General features: G+C 35.3%; 1 protein-coding gene across 1 annotated transcript in view; it reads right to left on the bottom strand.

Moving 5' to 3' along the window:
• Positions 1–3,460: 3,460 nt before the first annotated feature.
• The window catches only part of LOC107096562 (neurexin-3a-like), a 168,325-nt gene continuing 152,642 nt past the window's right edge, over positions 3,461–19,143 (bottom strand). The window contains 4 exon segments of the mRNA XM_015393272.1: positions 3,461–4,429; positions 4,432–4,621; positions 4,624–4,871; positions 18,585–18,666. Of these exon segments, the coding sequence (XP_015248758.1) occupies positions 3,972–4,429; positions 4,432–4,621; positions 4,624–4,871; positions 18,585–18,666 (978 nt within the window). The 3' untranslated portion in view covers positions 3,461–3,971.

Here is a 19,143-nt window from a genome sequence, read left to right as displayed (position 1 = left end):
TCACAATCACATACACACACTATTAAGAGTGTCATGAGGTGGGAAGCTAGGTCTTGTGGGCATTAGGGAAGGAACATGCAGTGCTGCAATAATATTGAATTTAATAAAGTTAACCATGCAATTAAACTGTCAGGAGAAATCTTTGTTGTAGAGCAAAACTGCCCTGGTCCATATAGGGAAATATCTGCTCCATGTGATATGCCTTAAGCTTCACGACAGTCCATGTTAAAAATTGAATAAATGGATGTAAAAAAAAAAGGTGGGTGTTTTGATCGAATTGAGTAGCACAATACAAGATTTAAAGTATCCATCATACTTTGTGGATAAAAATAGTGGAACATACCTAGTTTTATTTGTAAAAGAATACATTGATATTGAAATTTTATTTTTTTTTGTCGCATCATAAACCAAAACATTAGATTTGGATTTAATAAACCATCACAATATAGCATATACTTGTAAAGTGAAAAAGAAGTGGTTGGCAAAAATATTTACTTGTGTATATGCAATTATTTTAACTTTGCATTTCATCTCAGTAACCTAAGTACAAATACAAAGACCTTAAAAGATCCCTATACTATTCTCTTTTTCAAAAACTGTTGAATAAATGTTTCTGTTTACTGTCATGGATTGGTATATTCTACTATGTGTTTGTCTTTTACAAAATAGTGATAGAGGCCAAATTATATACATCCTCTAAATGTTTTTTTATTTCTTTGAAGCTGGCTTCCTTTAAAAGTTCTCAATGACGTGTTTAAGGTTAGTTACTGGTAAGGCTATCATTTTCCCCAACTAGTGTGATGATGAACAACAATGATCTGTGTGATTTGTAGGTATAAATCAAATGGAGACACACACATAAACAACAACATAAAGAAAGTTATCTTTCAGACAGTGATTAAGGCAAATATTCAAAAGGCAAAAACATGCTGGCCTTATAGCTTTAAGAGGTTGTTTACTTTAAACTAGAAGTTTTTGTTTTATCATGTAATTTCATATTTTGCCAAGGGGACATTTTATTAAAGGCAAACTTGTTATTGTTTTTATGTTGTTATATTGGCTAAATGTTCTTTATTTATTTATCACTATGTCTTGTTTTTTATTCTACTGGAAGTTACAACCACTAGTGCTTGAGACTTTCTACTACAAAGAGAGATAATATTTTGATATGTTAATATCATACCGTAAATCTCTGTTGATTCATTGTGCAATTTGGCATTCTTAGTTAAAAAGAAAAAAACCCCACTAAATTCATTAAAAAGTACTGTGTGACATTACTCTTTATCAGCTTGAAAAAAAAAAAAAATTTTGTGAGTGAGTGATCCTAGTACTGAAGGCCAAGAGTCTTGTGGGTCTTTTGAAAAGAATTTGAAAAAACATAAAACATCTTCATTTGTAAATTGTCAAATAAAAACCCTAGAAAATAAGTATTTCATGATACGAGATCACAAACTACATCAAGTCCATTGTAGACTTAGGAAAAACAGCAAATTTTTTTTTTACGGGTCGGAGCTCCTGTAGTCCTTCCAGCTGTGTTTTTGAGAAGGTATATAACTATTTAACATCTTGATGCCAGTATATGGATATATATCTGTATAGATATATACTGACTTGGGCAATGACTTAAAGGCAATAAAGAGCTTTCTAAAAGTTCCTAGGTCCACACTCGATGTGTAATAACTGGCTTGTTTGTTGCAGATTTCCAACATCAGGCATCAAGGGGTTAAAGTTGGAGTATTTAAGCATAGCATCTCAATCTACTAAAAAAGTCACTGCCGAAATGATGGGGGGTCATGCAACTTATCCCACAACAAACTCCTCCATCTTTTTGTACTATTAAAGTATTTTTAACTTAAGAAATACATTAACATTATCATTACTGTTTATGTTTGGGGTAGTGGTGACATATATTTAGAAATATATATTCAGAATTCTATCTATAATTGAAATAATGTTTCTATCAGAGAAATAAAATGAGATTTCTTTTTACGTTTGTAACAGAAGTAGTTACTGAAATCTCTAAAAGTAGCAAGATGCTTTTGCCTTCATATTGCATCAGATGAAATTATTGAGGATACAGTAGGTAAATGTCGGAATTGTATTACCAAAAACGAATCCTTTTTTTTATTAATTACTATGCCTTTGTAGGTTTTGATAACAGAAAAATAGGTTTTGGTAAACTATTACTTTACTAATTGTGTAAATGTAATTACCCAGTGATAGGAGAATAATTTCAGAGAAAAAAAATATGTTTATTTGTTATCAAATGGATAAAAGAAAATGATGAAACATAACAATTGTAACCCAAAATATGATTTTTAAGAAAAAAATCTCCACTTTTTTAATAGCAATGGCAGAAATGCAAACATAAATGGGTGGAACGTTTCTTCAAAACAAGATGTAAACTAATGACAAAGAAGAAATGACATCCTTTTAAACAGTGAACCCCCCTTTATAGCTTTTATTTGAGCTTCTCTGCCATGAGTCTGATTTAATGCTCTTTCTTTCACTCTATAAAAAAGTACAAACAAAGCAAAACAGAGATCAGTGTACCCCAGGACAAGAATGCCATGGTTGAGAAGAGAGGGCACCTTGTATTTGTTGGACAACTGCAAGTAGTTAAATATTCATGCAACTTTAGAAACATCTCTGTGTAGATTTCTAGGCTAACAATACATTTTTATTCTTCATGAATATCAATATGATTCTCCACAGTCTGGTTAAAGTCTTTCTCCATGTAAATTAACAGATAGATAGATTTTTGTCATGAAATCTGTTGATAAATCATATCTTCAGTCTGTACAATAGAGGTACTAAAAATTACAACTGTCATGGTATATGTACAATTTACTACCTACAAAGTACAACAGATAGCGTGTAATAAAATATGTAAACAAATTTCTCATTTTTTCGGACACAGTTGACTGTGACAGCAGATAGAATTCACACTTTTAACATCTGGTTTATTTCTGTATACACATTTGTTAACAGTGTTGCAGTACTGCATCTGTGTTCTTCCTGACACCTCCATAGAAAAAGAGAATGATAGGCAATGAACCAACACACTTGTGCAGAAAGATAAAACCACCATGGTCTGTGCAGCAAGAAGAGATCTGTTGGAGGGGTTTGAGAGGAGAGGAAGTCCTGATCATAGATGTAGAACTGCCTTTGCGTGATCCAAATTGAACACTCTTTACTGGACTTTTACTGTACTGCACCTTACTGTGGAATCAGGATGGCATGCATTTTACAATCAGGCGCTTCTAACCAAGAGAACTGACAAATTCCTCCCACAAAGAGTGTCACTGTGTCCATCAGACAATGAGAATAATTGTGGTGAATTAGATGCCAGAGCAAACAGATGGTATGAGGTCTGCCCTTTGCAACTGGCTCACTTGGATTCATATTATACACATAAAATAGTTTTCTTTTATTATTGTTCTCTTTAAATCTTTTTTTCTTTTGCTTTAAGCAAAAATATGTAAGACACCACACTTATATTATGTATAAACCATAAAAATCTGTAATATTTTGATTACAAGTGTCCTTTGTGTGCCTGACCCCCTCTCGTTAAGCACTATTCGTTGCTTACATGCTGGAAACATTTACGATAATGAGCCTTTTGTAATTAACAATTTCACAAAAATTGTTTAATGCCAAGGATCACATAGCTCTAAAAGTCACTTAGGAGAATGATGCTGTGAAATATTTGTATACCGGCGACATGTCTCTGACCAGATAGAAGTGTAAGGTTTCTAAAGTTGCTATTTAACCTTGTCATTAAGCATTTTGCTTAATAGTAAGTGTGCTTTATGTTACAGCAAATATCAGTTCAACTATTCAGCACAGTATAGAATTTTTCAAGTTCCATGTTATACCATCATTTGTCAAAGCTCCTCACAGGGAAACTTGTAATAAATGTTCTCTCAGTGCCTTCTTACTCCGTTCTGTCGGGTTGACCAAAGTCTCAGTCACACATAATACTCCTTATCCTTGTTTTTCTGTCTCTTGTTGCTGCCTTTCAGGCTCTGCTGTTTGTCCTTCATGACAGCACCATTGCTCTGCACAGCCGAGTTGGTTATGTAGTGCCGGCTCTCGTCCACCTGGTAGGAGCCTTCATCCCTGTTCCTGTACTTATACATGGCGTACAGGAGGATAAGGATACACAGCGCTGCGGCCGCCACTATTCCGATGACCATCCCAGTGGTGCTGCTAGATTCACGGACCACCTCCGAGGGCCCTGGTACTCTCCTGACGCCTGGCTCTGTGGGGAGTGCTGTGGGTATATTATGGAACATGGCGGAAATCATTAATGGGCCCCTCTGCTTGCTGCTGTCTACCTCAAAGGATGTGGCAATAGAGGCAACACTAGATTGGGGCTGGGGTTTTAGCTCGCGGTTATTTGTTTTGCCGGAGAAGTGTGGAGGGCTGTGGTGGAGGCAGAGGTGGTAGTGGTGCGGCTCTGGTTGGCGGTTACTGGTATGGTGGTAGTCCTACCGCATCTGAAGATGGAAGGTTTGTTTTGTCTAAAAGTCCTGGGCGCATGTGCTTTGTAGTCACCTTGAAAGTGTGAAGTGGGTCTTAACAAGGAGAAGTTCGAGTGAAAATCTTCATCATCATCAGTGGGGGCAGGTAAGACTTCATCGCTTTCCCAGAGCCATACCCCGATATCACCAAGCCATCATCATCACAATCATCGCTGCCTCGGTCCGACAAGCAAGGTACCCCCGCCTCAGTAGCCTTGGACAAGGACTCTTTGGTGGTCTCAATAATGGTTAGGAGTGGGTGGTGGGTTGAGGGAGTGGGAATGGAGGGTGCACGGGGAGCTACAAAGGGGAGCTCTAATGGATCCTCATGTACTAATTCAGCTCCTGGAAGTAGAGAAAGATTCATTTTAGGGGTAAACACTGTTAAATCATACATTACCTTACAAAAGCGACATCCTAGAACATATGAAAAAAGGCTTAAGAGTTGAACTGGGAGCCAGAGGGATTAAATAAGCATTGCTTTCATTTAAGTGTGCTTCCAGTTATAAGCCTTTACTCTTTATATTTACAAACTCTTTTACTTCAGTTGGGTTTAAGGAAGGGGGACTACTTTGTAAGCATTGCCCTGAAACCTTTGCATAGGTTTAACCTCAAAATTAAGATTCTGTCTTCATCAATGTTTTAAAATGCTAGTTTGAGCAACTTTATAGGGAGACACAGGGCTATAATTAATTACTTTTAACCTGTGTTTCTTTCACCACCAAAAATTTACATTAAAAATCAACAGATCATTTTCATGATTTTTTTAATTTGTTCCTTTTTACAATCACGGGGGGAATACACAGTTAAAGATCCAGTAGCTTGTAGAACCAACCCTCTAAGGTTGAGGAGCAACTTTAATCCCTTTATTTTCATTAAAGTTTCTCTGACCCAGTCTAAGTCCGATGGCCTTATGTTGGACTTTTAGGCCATGGTTGACTTTTTCTTTTGCTACAGAATAACCTCAAACCACCAAACCTCCACAAAGCATGTTTGACAATTGTCTCCAAACCTGAAGTTGTGGCCAAATATCTTTCCTTTGGCCTTATCAATCCAAAATAAATGGCTCTCCAAGCATAATTGTTTAGTCAGTAATCTAATATTTTTAGAGTTGATTCTAATCCCTCAAACCTTCAACCAAACCTGTTTAGTCTTCAGTAGTCCTGTCATAAACATAAACATTTAGATTCTAATTAGAGAATCTTGGATTGAGCTCTTGATTTTGATCTTATTTGGCATATCTATGAGCAATGAAGACCTTGGTAATAAACTAGTCTGGAAATGGTCTCATAAACCTTTCGAGATTGATGAACAGGAAGTATTGCTTCTCTAAGGACATTACTGATATATTTGCTTTTGGAAACTACTATCATTAAAAATCTCTAATGCTATAGGTTTTAATTCCATCCACAACAATGTTTGCATTTTTCTTCTTAAAAGACCTTTGAAGCAGTAGGGATGTATTAAATCTTTCCCAAAGGAAAAAAAAGATCAAAAGAACATGATATAGTAAAAGAAAAGAGCATTTTAAACCAGCTATTTTCTAATACTGGTCCTTAAACCATACTGTCTTGCATATTTTAGTTGCTACTCTGTTTCAGCACACCTGGTTTGAATCAGTGGATTCAATTACTAGGCCTTTGCAGGTCTAGATAACAAGCTGCTGGGGGACTTCTAACGCCCACAACCCCGCCACTCCCCCTGTACCTCTTACCCAACACCCCAAGGCTGGGAAAATGTCCAAACAACTGAATGTAATTATTGTAAAACCAATAGCAGTATTGCTACTTTGTGGCTCCCAGGTCATCTCAAACCTCTTGACTTCTTAATGTCACATACATAGTATGCAAGTGCAGAGCTGCATCTTGAAGATGGTAAACCCTTCATTAGTTCTATGAAATAAATCTGATTAAAATTTCAGATTTCTAAGTCAAAAGTAGCAAACAAGTAGTATGGCATTTATTCTTTAGAATAAATATATATTTGGAAAATTCTTTGGCTTTGTGAATAGCGTGTGTTATCAATATTCCAGTAAATTTGTACTGTTAATTTGTGTAATTTGCCCATTTTGTATTAAAACAAAGGCTGGCAGAGCGTCATTGGAAAAGCCTGAAAGTGGGCCCTGTTGTAATAACAAAAATGTCCTCAACATAGAAGTCTCCTTAGATGGCATTAAGAGTTTTCCACATGACATAGAACTTTGTCATGTTTGTGTTAAAGTTTTTTAAATAAAATTTCTGATACCAGAAGCAGCTCTTTCACTAAAACATATTTATTTGGTTTGTTTTTTTCTTAAAGTTTTGAGAGTGGCTCCTAAATGTTCAAACCTTATGAAACAGCACAATAAATTATAAATTTGTTCTTTTATTCAGGCACTGTTGGAAATTTCCATAGGGCTTCTTTTCCTTTATGCACACATGGGTCAAAAAGTTAGAATCCTAATGATGCCTTTCAAAATTCTGCTCATACTTTGGTTAGTTTTATTATTTTTTCTTAGATGGAAAGGCTGTTGGTTTCATTTCTTTTGATTTATTGTTATGAGGGATAACAGAAGAATGAAGGTAATGGGTTGGCAGACGGGAGCTTCTAATGCATTAATGAGGCAGTTGCGTATCTGTCTTTGTAAAAGACCAGCAGAAATAAAAAAATTTGAGCTCAAAAGGTACTTGTCTGTAAATGTTCAAACCCTCACCTATCCTCATTAGATATTGAAAATACCTGAAAGAACAAGATGAAAAATACAAAACTCTAAAAAGAGATTTATCCATAGGGAAGACAGGCTCTCCTTTAGGTATTAGCTAAGGTAAGGGGCTCATTTATTCATGTTTAGCTTCAGGCAGTCATTCAAATCCACAGGACTTGGCCAAGCTGCTTCTAGGCAACTTGGCCCCTACCTTAAACTCACGAGAGGAAGTTTACAGTAACCACCTGCTTTTTTAGGCTTATCTTGCATTTAGACTATGCCAGACTACCAAAGAGCGACTCAAAGTATCACGAAAACAAAAGCATGCCTTTTTAAATTGGTTATCATCATATTTTGATAAGACTGTGTGAATTGTAGTTTCCTGTTTTTTAGTTGATGGGAGGGGCATAGTGAGCTGCTGTTTGAAGGTTCCACATGATGTGGGTTCAGAGATTGTTTTTCACACCATGGTTGTAAAGATTGGTGATGGGAGCAACAGTTGTCTTTTTATCATCTTGACACAGTCTATGTCTGCAGTTCAATTGTGACATTAACAAGGCAGTTGCTTCTCATTTCATGTTTTTGGGACAATGTTTATTAAATCCAAGAGTCACCTCTTTTCCACTAGCAGTTTGTGAAATACTCCACCAACCTGGCTTGCACAAACTGCCCTAACAAACTCAACAAACCTTTTCTTTATAGTCTGATGTTTTATGTAAATTTCAGCAAGTGGTCTTTACATAATTGAGATAGGTGCCCTAATGCCATCTGCCTCTTCTGGTTTCTCTTTTCAGCCTCTAACAGCTAAGATCCACTGTTTTTGTAAGCCAAAACCAATGGGGGTGTCTTATTAAAAATCCAACTGGAAATTCTTGCCAATTACACCTTGTTGTTTTTTTTTTTTCTTTTGTAAATGCCGAGGGTTGCATAACATAAATAAACATCACTTATAATTATCGTGGGCCCCATGCTGTTATCATTGGAGTGAACATTCAATGGGCCACCAACTCATTTATATGAAAAGTATCCACTGTGATTTAGGATGCTCCTTTAGAGTTATTCATGCAAATTAACACCTCAAACAAAACATTTCTTCACACATAGCAACCAAAAACACATCCAATTACAGGCACACAACTCCTAATTTAAACAAAGGCCTTTGTGTCATTTCAAACTCAAATGAGGATTCATTAGCAGTAACATGACCAGACATCCATCAAAGATGCAGTCTGTAAGCTTTCAACAAAAGCTTGACACAACCAGCTTCGTCATTTGATTTTAGTGCGAGACGTTAAAAACCTTTTGAATTATTTCGGTTTACAAACTGCATCTCAAACAAGCACCACAAAGAGAATCAGAACATGCACGTTGTGTCATTAACTTACGTCAACAATTTGCCCGCATGATTTTTAGGCAAGAGGAGAAGAATTTACAAAGGAAAATTGCATAAAAATGTTGGATAGTCACTTGGTATGGTTAAAAATCATTTTTATCCATGTTAGAATGGATTCTATCTTAAAACAATGAAGGTACAGGGAGGCAACAGCACATACATCCACACCACATAACAAAAAATAAACACCATATTTCTGCTTTTTATCCTTTGTTTCTCTTTCCTTGTAAATAATTTATTTTTCAACAAAAAATCTGCATTTTTTTCATATCAAGAGACTTCAGTGAGCCTAAAATCTATCCATCTTACAATTTTTGCTTAATTTGCTCTTTAGTGTAGAATGGATGGATGAATTTATATTTTAATATTTCTAAAGACAAGGGAGGAGGTGAAGAAGGGGTTGGACCTATGAACATACTACAGAGGAGATGAGGATGATGAAGGTGACAGTGTAAGTCAGTTGCCATGTCCATGTAAAGGCAGTACGAAGCGGTTGGGCGGCATTAGAGCTTTCGGCTGTAAGGAAGGGATGGGGATATACAAACAATGAGCAATATACATGCCCATCTACAGAAAAGAACAGAAGAACTCTAACACTGACATGTCTTACAAACCCTAAACTGCAACTTCTTAGCCATGCAATTCCCTTTTTAATTTTCTTACAATCAAGATACACTACCTGACAAAAACAGTGACCTTCCCAGAAGAAGTGGTCGGATTGGGATCTCATTTGTTTCACACACAGAACTTATGATGGGAATGCAAATAATTACATTCACAACCAGTAAGTATGTCAGAGAATGTAAGATAGGGAATCTAAGAGTGAAGTGATTCAGGCAGGTACCCAAGCAATCAAATGTCAGTCAGAACAGGAAGTTAGGGTCAGCAGCCAGAAAGGATGCCCTTCAGACTACTTAGATGGGGTCTCAATGTCAATTTGCATGAAGCCGACGGATGTACGAGGATTAAACTATTTCACATTTATTATGTTGAAACTAATGGGCAAACTAAAAGCTTCCAAAAGCTAAGAAAGCCGAAGTTAAAGTCATTATACCGAACAACAAACAAAAAAAACAAACTTGTTGATATTTGAAACTTTGATTTGCCCACAGACAATAGCAGAACTGCACAAAAACGTATGAAAGACTTTTGTACAGTACTTGTGCAGCCTGGTACAGCAAAAAATTAAACAGATAACAATATACTGTTAAAGGTCAGGTTACGAATTTGAAGTAATTGCATAATAGACTACTATTTGAAGCATTAGTTAATGACCTAAATATCACGAAAATATTTTATTTCACAAAAAGATAGAGACTGTGAAGTTAATTAATTTGGGTGATGAACCACAAAACTTGAATAAACCACCTTTAGATTTTAAAAGTTGACCTATATCTAAGAGTGACTTTAGCGTTTTTAAAGCCTTGGTATTGTACAGTATCTCAAATATTACATCATATAGATAATAGGTTATCCTCCTATCCTTTATCCTCAAAATCAATGAAACCTTTTCATTGATAAACCTCGTTATTATGGATTGTTTTATTCATGTAATGCGACAAAGAGAAGAAAATTCTTAATTTTGTCCAGAAACAGGTAATAATTTCAGGATCATGGTGCTGGGAGTTATAAGGTTCCGGTCATCTCTGGTAGGGATTCAAACTAAAATAAAATAATGGGATAAAGCTTTGGCATAATGAATTAATTCACAAACAATACTATTCAACAGATGGCAAACACATTTAATAATGATGTGGCGCTCTGGGCAATAGTATGATTCAACCGCTTAGCCTCTTGTAAACCCTTAATGTGGCCTTTATAAAGTGTCTCTTACTGCTATGGCTGCTGCCTAAGGCATCATCTGTATCTGCAGACCTCCAGCTGGTGTTTCCACTGACTCTTGGCTGTTCCTGAAACTGATATCGCTGTGACTGCTGTGGTTTCACCGCTTATACTCTCTGACATTCATGAATGAAACGTCGGCTTCATATAAATCAAATATTTTTCCTCCCAATTAAAGAACTACATGTGAAACAAATGCGGTCCAAACTGGACCATTCCTTTCAGGGTCCTCACATCCGTTGGTGCTCAGCTGCTTTGGTCAGAGTGTGTTTAAAAAAAAGTTTTGTTTTGTCAAAATATGTTGTAAAACGTCTAAAATAGTTATGTGAGAAGTAGATCTGGAACCACTTCAGATTCTAATCTGTGTGAAATTACTGTGCATATGCTCAAATGTCATACTGAAGTGAGGTTACTTAAATTTACATCATTACATCAGGGTTTATTAGGAAATAAAACACACACGCTAGTAGCTGAAGGAGTTCCAAATCCCCAAAAAAGTCAAAATGTAGGAAAAATATTTCACACTTTGATTTAGTTATTCTCTGACGGGAAAAAAGAAAACATATATGCCAAAAAACATAATCAGAACCAAAATGCCAGCGACTGGATAAAATCAACTGGATAAAAATGTGACCAGTTTCAACTATCAAATGAAAAAAGAATGTTAAGATGAAGGAACAAAGCCATTTAAAATTTTGCACACACTACAACCAGATGCACACAATAAAAAACAGACACGGATGGGAGAGGCACTCGACTGGAGGACGGGCTCCTCTCTCATGTGCTCCCTGTAATGTTAGTTCCTAAACATGAGCCGGCCGTGCAGTCTGGGTGTACATCAGAGGGAGACAGTACTGGCTGAGAATGGGTTACCAACTACTGTCATTGGGTTTGTTTTAGTCGTACTGCAGGATGTTGATGCATGCTTAAAGTAAGTTGCATTTAGGGAAAGTAAAAAAAGAAGAAGACACGACACAACAAACAGGCAGGACTGACCAATTTCAGAACAGGAGACAGTCACTGTGTCCCAATCCCATAAAACAAACATGCAGTTGAGTAACAGGGGGGTTCTGGCACAAAAATAAAAAATTCTGATGCAACTTCATGAGATTTTTTTTTCTCCAATGGGCTATGAGGAATTAAAAATCTTCTTAAAATGCAAGCTGATTTGATGAGAATTCAATTGCTAAACTTTATTTGATTCACTGTAGATAACAGTATGCAATTGGGACACAGACTCACATTAAATAAGAGGATCAAAACAGAAAATACAAACATATGTTTCTATTTCACAAATATTAAAATGAAACTGAAGTTTCCCTAACATTTTAAGTCAGAGGTAAAGCTGATTTCCAAAACATTTTACATGTCATAAAAGAGTTTAATAGAATGCAGTGTGTGTAAAGAACATTTATCTGAAACATGAACTAATATTAAACATCAGGGGGAAAAAAAAGCCCCCATCTGCTAACAAATATTAACTTGTGGAATACAAAAGATTGGTGAAAATAAATCTCAGATACTATATGATCCCTGCCTTTAACTTGAAGTTTACAGTATGGTGATAAAGTTTTATAAAACTGTCACTGACTCTCACTGACAAAGAGATATCTCAGTACCATAAAAATTTAATTAAATACATTTTTAAGGTGAACTATGGTTCTTCCAGTGGCATGCACTTTACAGCAAACATATGAAAATCAAGGGCTGGCAGTTAATCTAATAGTTTAGTTTGAAGTATTGAGCTCTTTGCAATGTGTTTTCTTGAGTGTTGTTTCATAAATCTAGGTCGTGTCATTATATACACCTAACGAGATACGATGATACATGATCACAGTAAAAGACAGAAAATAAAGCACTTAAGTTCTGTTGTTTTCATATATATGTATTTATGTATAAAATACCTTTGTACTAACCATGTGTTTTTGTTTTTAACTTAAAAAAAAAAGGTTTTAGGAAAGTTGATTGCACTGCTGTCATTATGATTTTGGAAGCTATGACACAGCTAAGTTCTTATTTTGAATAAAACTAAACATATTTTGTGGAAGAATAATTTTTCATTTCACATTTAGGTTTTAAGGACATAAAATGCGAATTCCCGCTGAGAAGAACAGTTGATTCAAACCCCTCCAAATAAATGAGCTTGGAGGATGTTACTTTATTTTTTTCTGCCATAGAAAAAAAACAGTTACTGAAAAAAAAATGCTAAGGAGACCAGCTTTAGACCAAATAAATTTCCCTATATTTGTAAATCATGAATTTAAATGTGGGTAGAAATTTGTTTTAATTTCATAAGATGGCAAATCTGACCCTGACATGGTCACGAATATGGTACATATTTTGCTATTTTTTAAAATGCTTTCATCTGCTATTATTGAAATGTTTGTGTGGTATCAGTTTCAATTCACTTCAGTTTATTTATATAGCATCAATTCACAACAAATCCTACGGCCAGATTGGTTCAAAGTTTTCTATCTAAGGAAAGTCAGCTGATTGCATTGACTCATTGACTCAGCAGCAATCTCTCAACAGATTTAAACCCCAAATTTACTAAACAGATTAAAGGAAAAGTCTGTTCATATTCAGAATTCAAACTTCTGAAAGTATTTCAAATATGAATTTATTACATACTGTTCAATAAATTATTATTATTATTATTTTTAAATTAAGAGTAATTTCATTTGAATGTGCTTTACTGGAGACATCCGTGTTTGTCAAAGAACACTACTGCCACCTACCGGTTTGTGACGGCACGGTGCGGTATGGGCTGTTGATCAAGTCCCAGTGCTGTACAGTATCTGGTGTTTGTGACCATGCGCTATTATCCACTTATCTTGAAAACATTCTTCTTCTAAATGTTTTTTCTCTGGCCAGAAGTTTGAAGGCAAATCCTCCCTCTTCAAGTTGGCAATCCAACAACGAACCCGTGGTGAATCATTAATCGGAAAGGTGAAATAACTTTTCCGGATGTATTGCAACATCCAACTGCCATGCACGTGGGCAGTTTAACTATAGCTCTCTCGAATTTCAATGATGATGTCCTCTCAAAATCTTAAATAATTTTTGTTGATTGCAGATGTGTTCTGAAGCTCCTATTTATTTTGCTTGTAAAGCGGGGAGAATGGCCTTTGGCTTACCGCACCATGACGTCACTGCCGGAAGATGTCAGGAGTGAGTTGTTACTATATATGGGCAAAAATGGCCACTCCCAGACTTAGTGATCACGACAAAAATTATTGTTTTTAGTTTTTTACTGATTAACGCTCAATTCATTAAATCACCGCAAACGTATTAGTTTTAGGCATAGATAATGATCCACTGATTATTCCTTGCTGACCAGACTTTTCCTTTAACATCTTTGACAAGATTTTCATTGTGTTTCATCAAAAAATAACATGCTTCTCTTAACTTGGCAAGTTTTCAGGAGGACTTATTTTAAAGGTATAGTTGAGGATGTTCTTCTTCTGGGTGGATAATCAAAATAAGTGGTCCTCCTAATTGTCAATCATTCTGGTGATATATTTATTTAAGGCTGTGCTCGTCTCTAGGTTTTTCTGCACATGCACAATGTCAGGTGTATATGTTTAGTGAGCTACGGTTTTAGCCAGTAATTGAAGCACGCCTTTCTTACCCTGGTTCTTTGAAAATGGCTGAGAGTCGTAAGATGAAAAAGTATCTACGAGGTGAATGAGTAGAAAAGAAAGTTCTCAGAAGAGAGAAACCACACCAGTGTTTTTAAGAGTTTCTGTCACTCAACTTGTAAACAGAGCGTGCAATAGGAGAAATGTGCTTGTGCAAGCTCTCGCAAATATTTGATAGGTGTTCCCTCTCGGGAGCGGGCACAGAGTTGTGCCTGTGCTTTTTTTTTTTAGGATGAATTTGTTTTTGTATTTCTCTCAGCCGTGTATTTAAATTGAAACAGCTAAGATTTTTTTTTTTGCCTTAAAATGTTGTGACAGACCTATAAAGTATGTCTTTCATGAGGATGCCTGTCTTTTTTCTTTTGCACAGTGCTTGTACCGGGATATGGGTGATAAAAATACAGTCTGGCTCTAAACTATTTAAACAATCTACAGTAGGGATGAAAGTTAAAATCACTAAAACGAACTTATTTCCCCCAATTTATCATTATAAAAGGCAACCTAAGTCAAGTTTTTTGAAGACGTATCGACACCTATCCAGGAGTCCTTGTCAATTCCGTTGGCTAATTGTTTCAGCGCTAGTGTGAGCGAACAGAGCAAACAGAACTTACAAAGACTCCTGCATAGCAAAATGGTTGCCTTTCAATTTAACCCTTTTTGTGGTTGCCATGACTGAGAATTTCCACAGGCATCATTTTCTAATGTTTAGCAGAATGTTAAACTAGAAGGAAAGTGTTATATCCAAATATATAAAGTTATTTCTATTGTAAGACATTATTTCCTAACAAACTGAAGCTCAAAAAGCCTTTTGTTGGTCACTGCTAAACTAAAAACTAAAGATGGTTTAAACCAAACAAAACTTCCATTGTAGGATATAACATTTAAATCCGATAAGATAAGACATGATTATAGATTTCTGTTATTGAGCTATAGGTTTAGAGTTATAGGAGTTATTTTAAAGCCTAATAATAATGTTTAGTAAAGATTTCTCAAACAAAATAATAAATAAACCATTTGTTGTTGATAAATAGTCTTAAGACCCATTTTTGGAGCCATCTTATGAAATTAAATGAATTGAAGGACAGAGAACAGAATCACTTGATGATTTCTCTAAACTAAAACACATAGTCCTACTTACAAATAAAAAACATGGCAAAAAACAGGCGATTTGATGTCGCTGCCACTGCAGCAATGGCTCACACTTTTGACACAAATGCAGATAAAACAACTAGTTCACTGGAGGACATGGAGTCATGGGCAAATCAAAAAGCATGCAGTGAAATAACAAATTCACCCTGAACATACTTTTTTGGTTATCTAAGGTCTTTTTGCCAGAATGTGTTTTTTTCCACTTAGAGGTTAGAGACTGGAAAACAGAAAATGGTGAGGTAGGACAGACGGTGTTGACCTCTAGCTGTTAAGGGTGAACAGTTACGGAGTAGATGACAATGCAAATGTCTCAAAAACAGATGAGCTGCAAGACACAAAGCCTTGTGATATATTAAGAGCTATGAGGAAACACTTATAACCAAACTTGAGCCACATATCATGAGGCCAAAATACAAGAATGCATCTTGGCACCGATGGCAGATAGACGGGAATGGAATCTTGGCAACAAAACACCAGGAAATAGCATTGACTTCCCAACTGAAGAGAAAACAAAACAAGAAAAACCTAAGGCATGCAGCTTTCAACCAACGGCAACATGATGTTCGGGTTAGAATGGTGTGAATTTCTGTGTAAACACATGACTGGATGACTGGGGCCCTGTCTTTGTCTTTCTTCACAAATCCCCATGGATCTCAGGCTTTAAAGCACCGTTTGAATCCCCTTTAACATGATCAGTCTTTTTGAAAACATTTGGGAATGACCCTTTTGAAAAGTTGTATTATTACAGGTCCTCAGACTCACGTTTTTCATATTTGTTCAATATTAATTTATGTTGTGTAGATACTTTAGATCCACTTTAAGCCAATTTGAAATAATCAACATACTTATTCAGAAAACAACAACAACTGTTAACTACATGTATATTTTACAATTACTGATCACTTATTGCAGAAAGCAGAAAACTTTGCATTTGTAAATACCGTGACCAGAACAACACATTTTTACTGTTAGCTCATAGAAGGTCAGTTATTATGTCTATATTGAGCATTTAAAGTGTAAGCTGCATCAGATTTTTCAGTTTTCAACCAAAACAGCTGGTTTAGCTTTTTCAATTTTCCATACATTAAAATCAAAATTAGGTATGGGTAAACAAATTTTTAATATTTATTAGCACTTCTGATGGTTTATAATACAACAGTTAACAAATCTCACTCATTTCTCACTTTTAACAAGAAGGGTTTCCATTCAGAAGTGAATTCAAAACTAGCTCAAAACATTTCACTGGAAGACAGTACAAGGCAGATTTTGTAGGAAGTCTCTTGGAATCCCAAAGAAACAATTGAATTGTTTAAGAACATGAACAGTTTAAAGATTTAAAATGCATCGCACTTCAACATTTTCTGCAAACGCAAATGTGTATTCCGGTCCTGACTTTCAGTCCCTTAATTTTATAAGAGTAATTTTTAAAAGGCCAAATTTATGCTGCTGATGCTGAAACCCTGTTGGATTTAGCAACAGTTGCTAGTAGCCCACAAACATTATGAAAGGGTAAGTGTCATAGCTCAATGGAGGAATCTACTGATATTGCACAACTTGGGGGAGCAGCTCTCTAAGGATTGATAGTGAGAGCTCAAACCAGCTGCAACTTCTCCACGTGCTCCTTGGTTCCAAAATGCTGCTTCATCAAGGGTTTGTCACATAAACGCAATGTAATCTGTGATTTTAAGATTTATTTTATTTTTGCTTGAATTTTAACATGTTGGTTTATGTTTACTGGCAACAAAGCAATACTATAATTCATCCATCTTTTGGGATTTTTTTTTAAATAAAAGTCTCTGTGCCCATTTATTGTGCTTTCAACTCTAGATTAAGCCCTAAGTGATACATAGAATTTTTCTTAACAATAAAATATTGCATTAATAACAACATTCTTTTGAATAAACATTGTGTTGTGTAAAAAAACAAAACGATAAAAAAAAGATATATAAATATCTTAGTGAAATTTTAAAAAAGTCAAAATTTTAAATATTCCTGGAAAGGAAACTTATGGAATAATAAGCTCTAAGTCAAAAACATAATAACGTAAGTAGGAAAGTTCTGAGAAAAATTTAAATAAACAAGTCCATTACTCCAGAAATAGACACTGTTAAATTCCACCAAAATAATTTTCAGGTTAGTAGGTGGAAACCTTTTAATTAATAAAACTTCCAATTTACCATTTAATTAATTCAAAGCTATATTTTAATATACTGTCATTTCATTAATCTTAATTTGAAAACTTGAAACTTCAATTTTCCCTTTACAGCCTTACAAAAATGTATACAAGCATTCCAAAACTGTTTAGTACAAGTTCCAGGGAAAAACCTACAAGTTCCTCAAATATAACACAGTACCTGCAGAAATGTTTAGACAACGTAACTGCTGAGAAATTAACCTGTAAGATCCGTAAAGGTATGAGAAAAGCCATATATTCATGGCTTTCTCCATTTTTTTTATTTGAGGAATCTGGTACTGAACTCAAAATATAATTGTTATGCTTTCTGCAAGAAGTGTTCAATTAAAAGGCTGTTAAAAATGTTGCATGATTACTAAAAGAGTCCCTTATTAACGTTTAAAAGAAAAAGGAGATTCCCAATTTTTTTCAAATGCATTTTCTCAAATTATTCAATTTTTCAAATCTATTTGGATACAAAAAAGACAGAATGATGAGTACACCTAAGAGCAAAAGTATGACCCAAAGAAAGAAAAACCTGTACACAGAAATTCAATGATATCTGTTCTCTATCACATTTAACAATGCAAGCTTCTAAATGTGGAAAACAAACAAACAAACAAACACAAATGAAAACAAAAATTACTTAAATTAAAATCTGGGGACAGTTCTCATTTTATCTATGAACAAATTCAAAATATTTTTTCTTTAAAGAAAACCAGAAGAGCAGTGAACTGCGAGAGCAATGATCTATAACATGACAAAACACATTTAGCAGCATCAGTGTGGAGAACATGGTTCACCTCCATACAAATTTGACGGTTAAAATGTTGTAGCTTTTATTATTCCTCTCAGTTGCCAACATTTGTATGCATTCCGGAAACCATGTTTACCACTTTAAAAGACCCCATGTTCAAGTGTAGCTTATAATATTAGATCTGCTGACGGCTAATATAACACTAGATTAAAGTCCTGCTTTTTTCAAGTTTTATTGAATGCTCCAGCTTTTCTTGGAATAAGTTCGTATTGCATGGGGAGTTTAGTAATTGAAGTAAGTGTTTAAGATACACTTTGTATAAACATGGGGGGATGATGCTTTGAGGATCATCTGATCCTCTGTTGCAGATGAGTGTAAAAGCACAAAGAAAGCAAGCAAATGCAAACTAACCTAGCCCACCTGCAATGCTCATGTCACACTCCTTTAGGTCCTCGTCGTCGCTTGAACACTCTGCAGAGGACCCAATGTCATCTACCACATGCTTCTTGGGCAGAACATTGATTACCATAAATCCCAACCGGAGTAGTAAGAAAACACACAAAGAAACAAACAGGATAAACAGATAAGTTTAGAGGCTGCTGGTTGACTTCGGTTGAGAATACCAGATCATAGTGATAGATAAATAAATAAACGGCAAATATATAATTAGTATGTAATAAGTATTGCTGAAGATGAATCTTCCAGATAAATTAATGGACATAATAGAACTCTTCTAGTTTTGCAAATCACATTTAAGAATTTTTTCCTTTTTAGAGTGGCTGAGGGGTGTAAATGCCATGCAAATACATGATAACTCTGTAAATTAGGAAATGGTACCAGACACAAATGGTACCAGACCATTACCACAAATCACTATGAATTAATATCTATGAACCGGATCTGCAGGAAAAACATAAAGAGATGCTGGCCCAAAGGATACTGTGAGGGAAGACAGAAAAGGCAAGTTTTTCTTTAAATC

This window comes from Cyprinodon variegatus, unplaced genomic scaffold (genome assembly GCF_000732505.1).
Source record: "Cyprinodon variegatus isolate N-32 unplaced genomic scaffold, C_variegatus-1.0 Scaffold633, whole genome shotgun sequence".
Lineage (NCBI taxonomy): Eukaryota > Metazoa > Chordata > Actinopteri > Cyprinodontiformes > Cyprinodontidae > Cyprinodon > Cyprinodon variegatus.
This window is presented reverse-complemented; position numbering and strand designations above follow the sequence as displayed.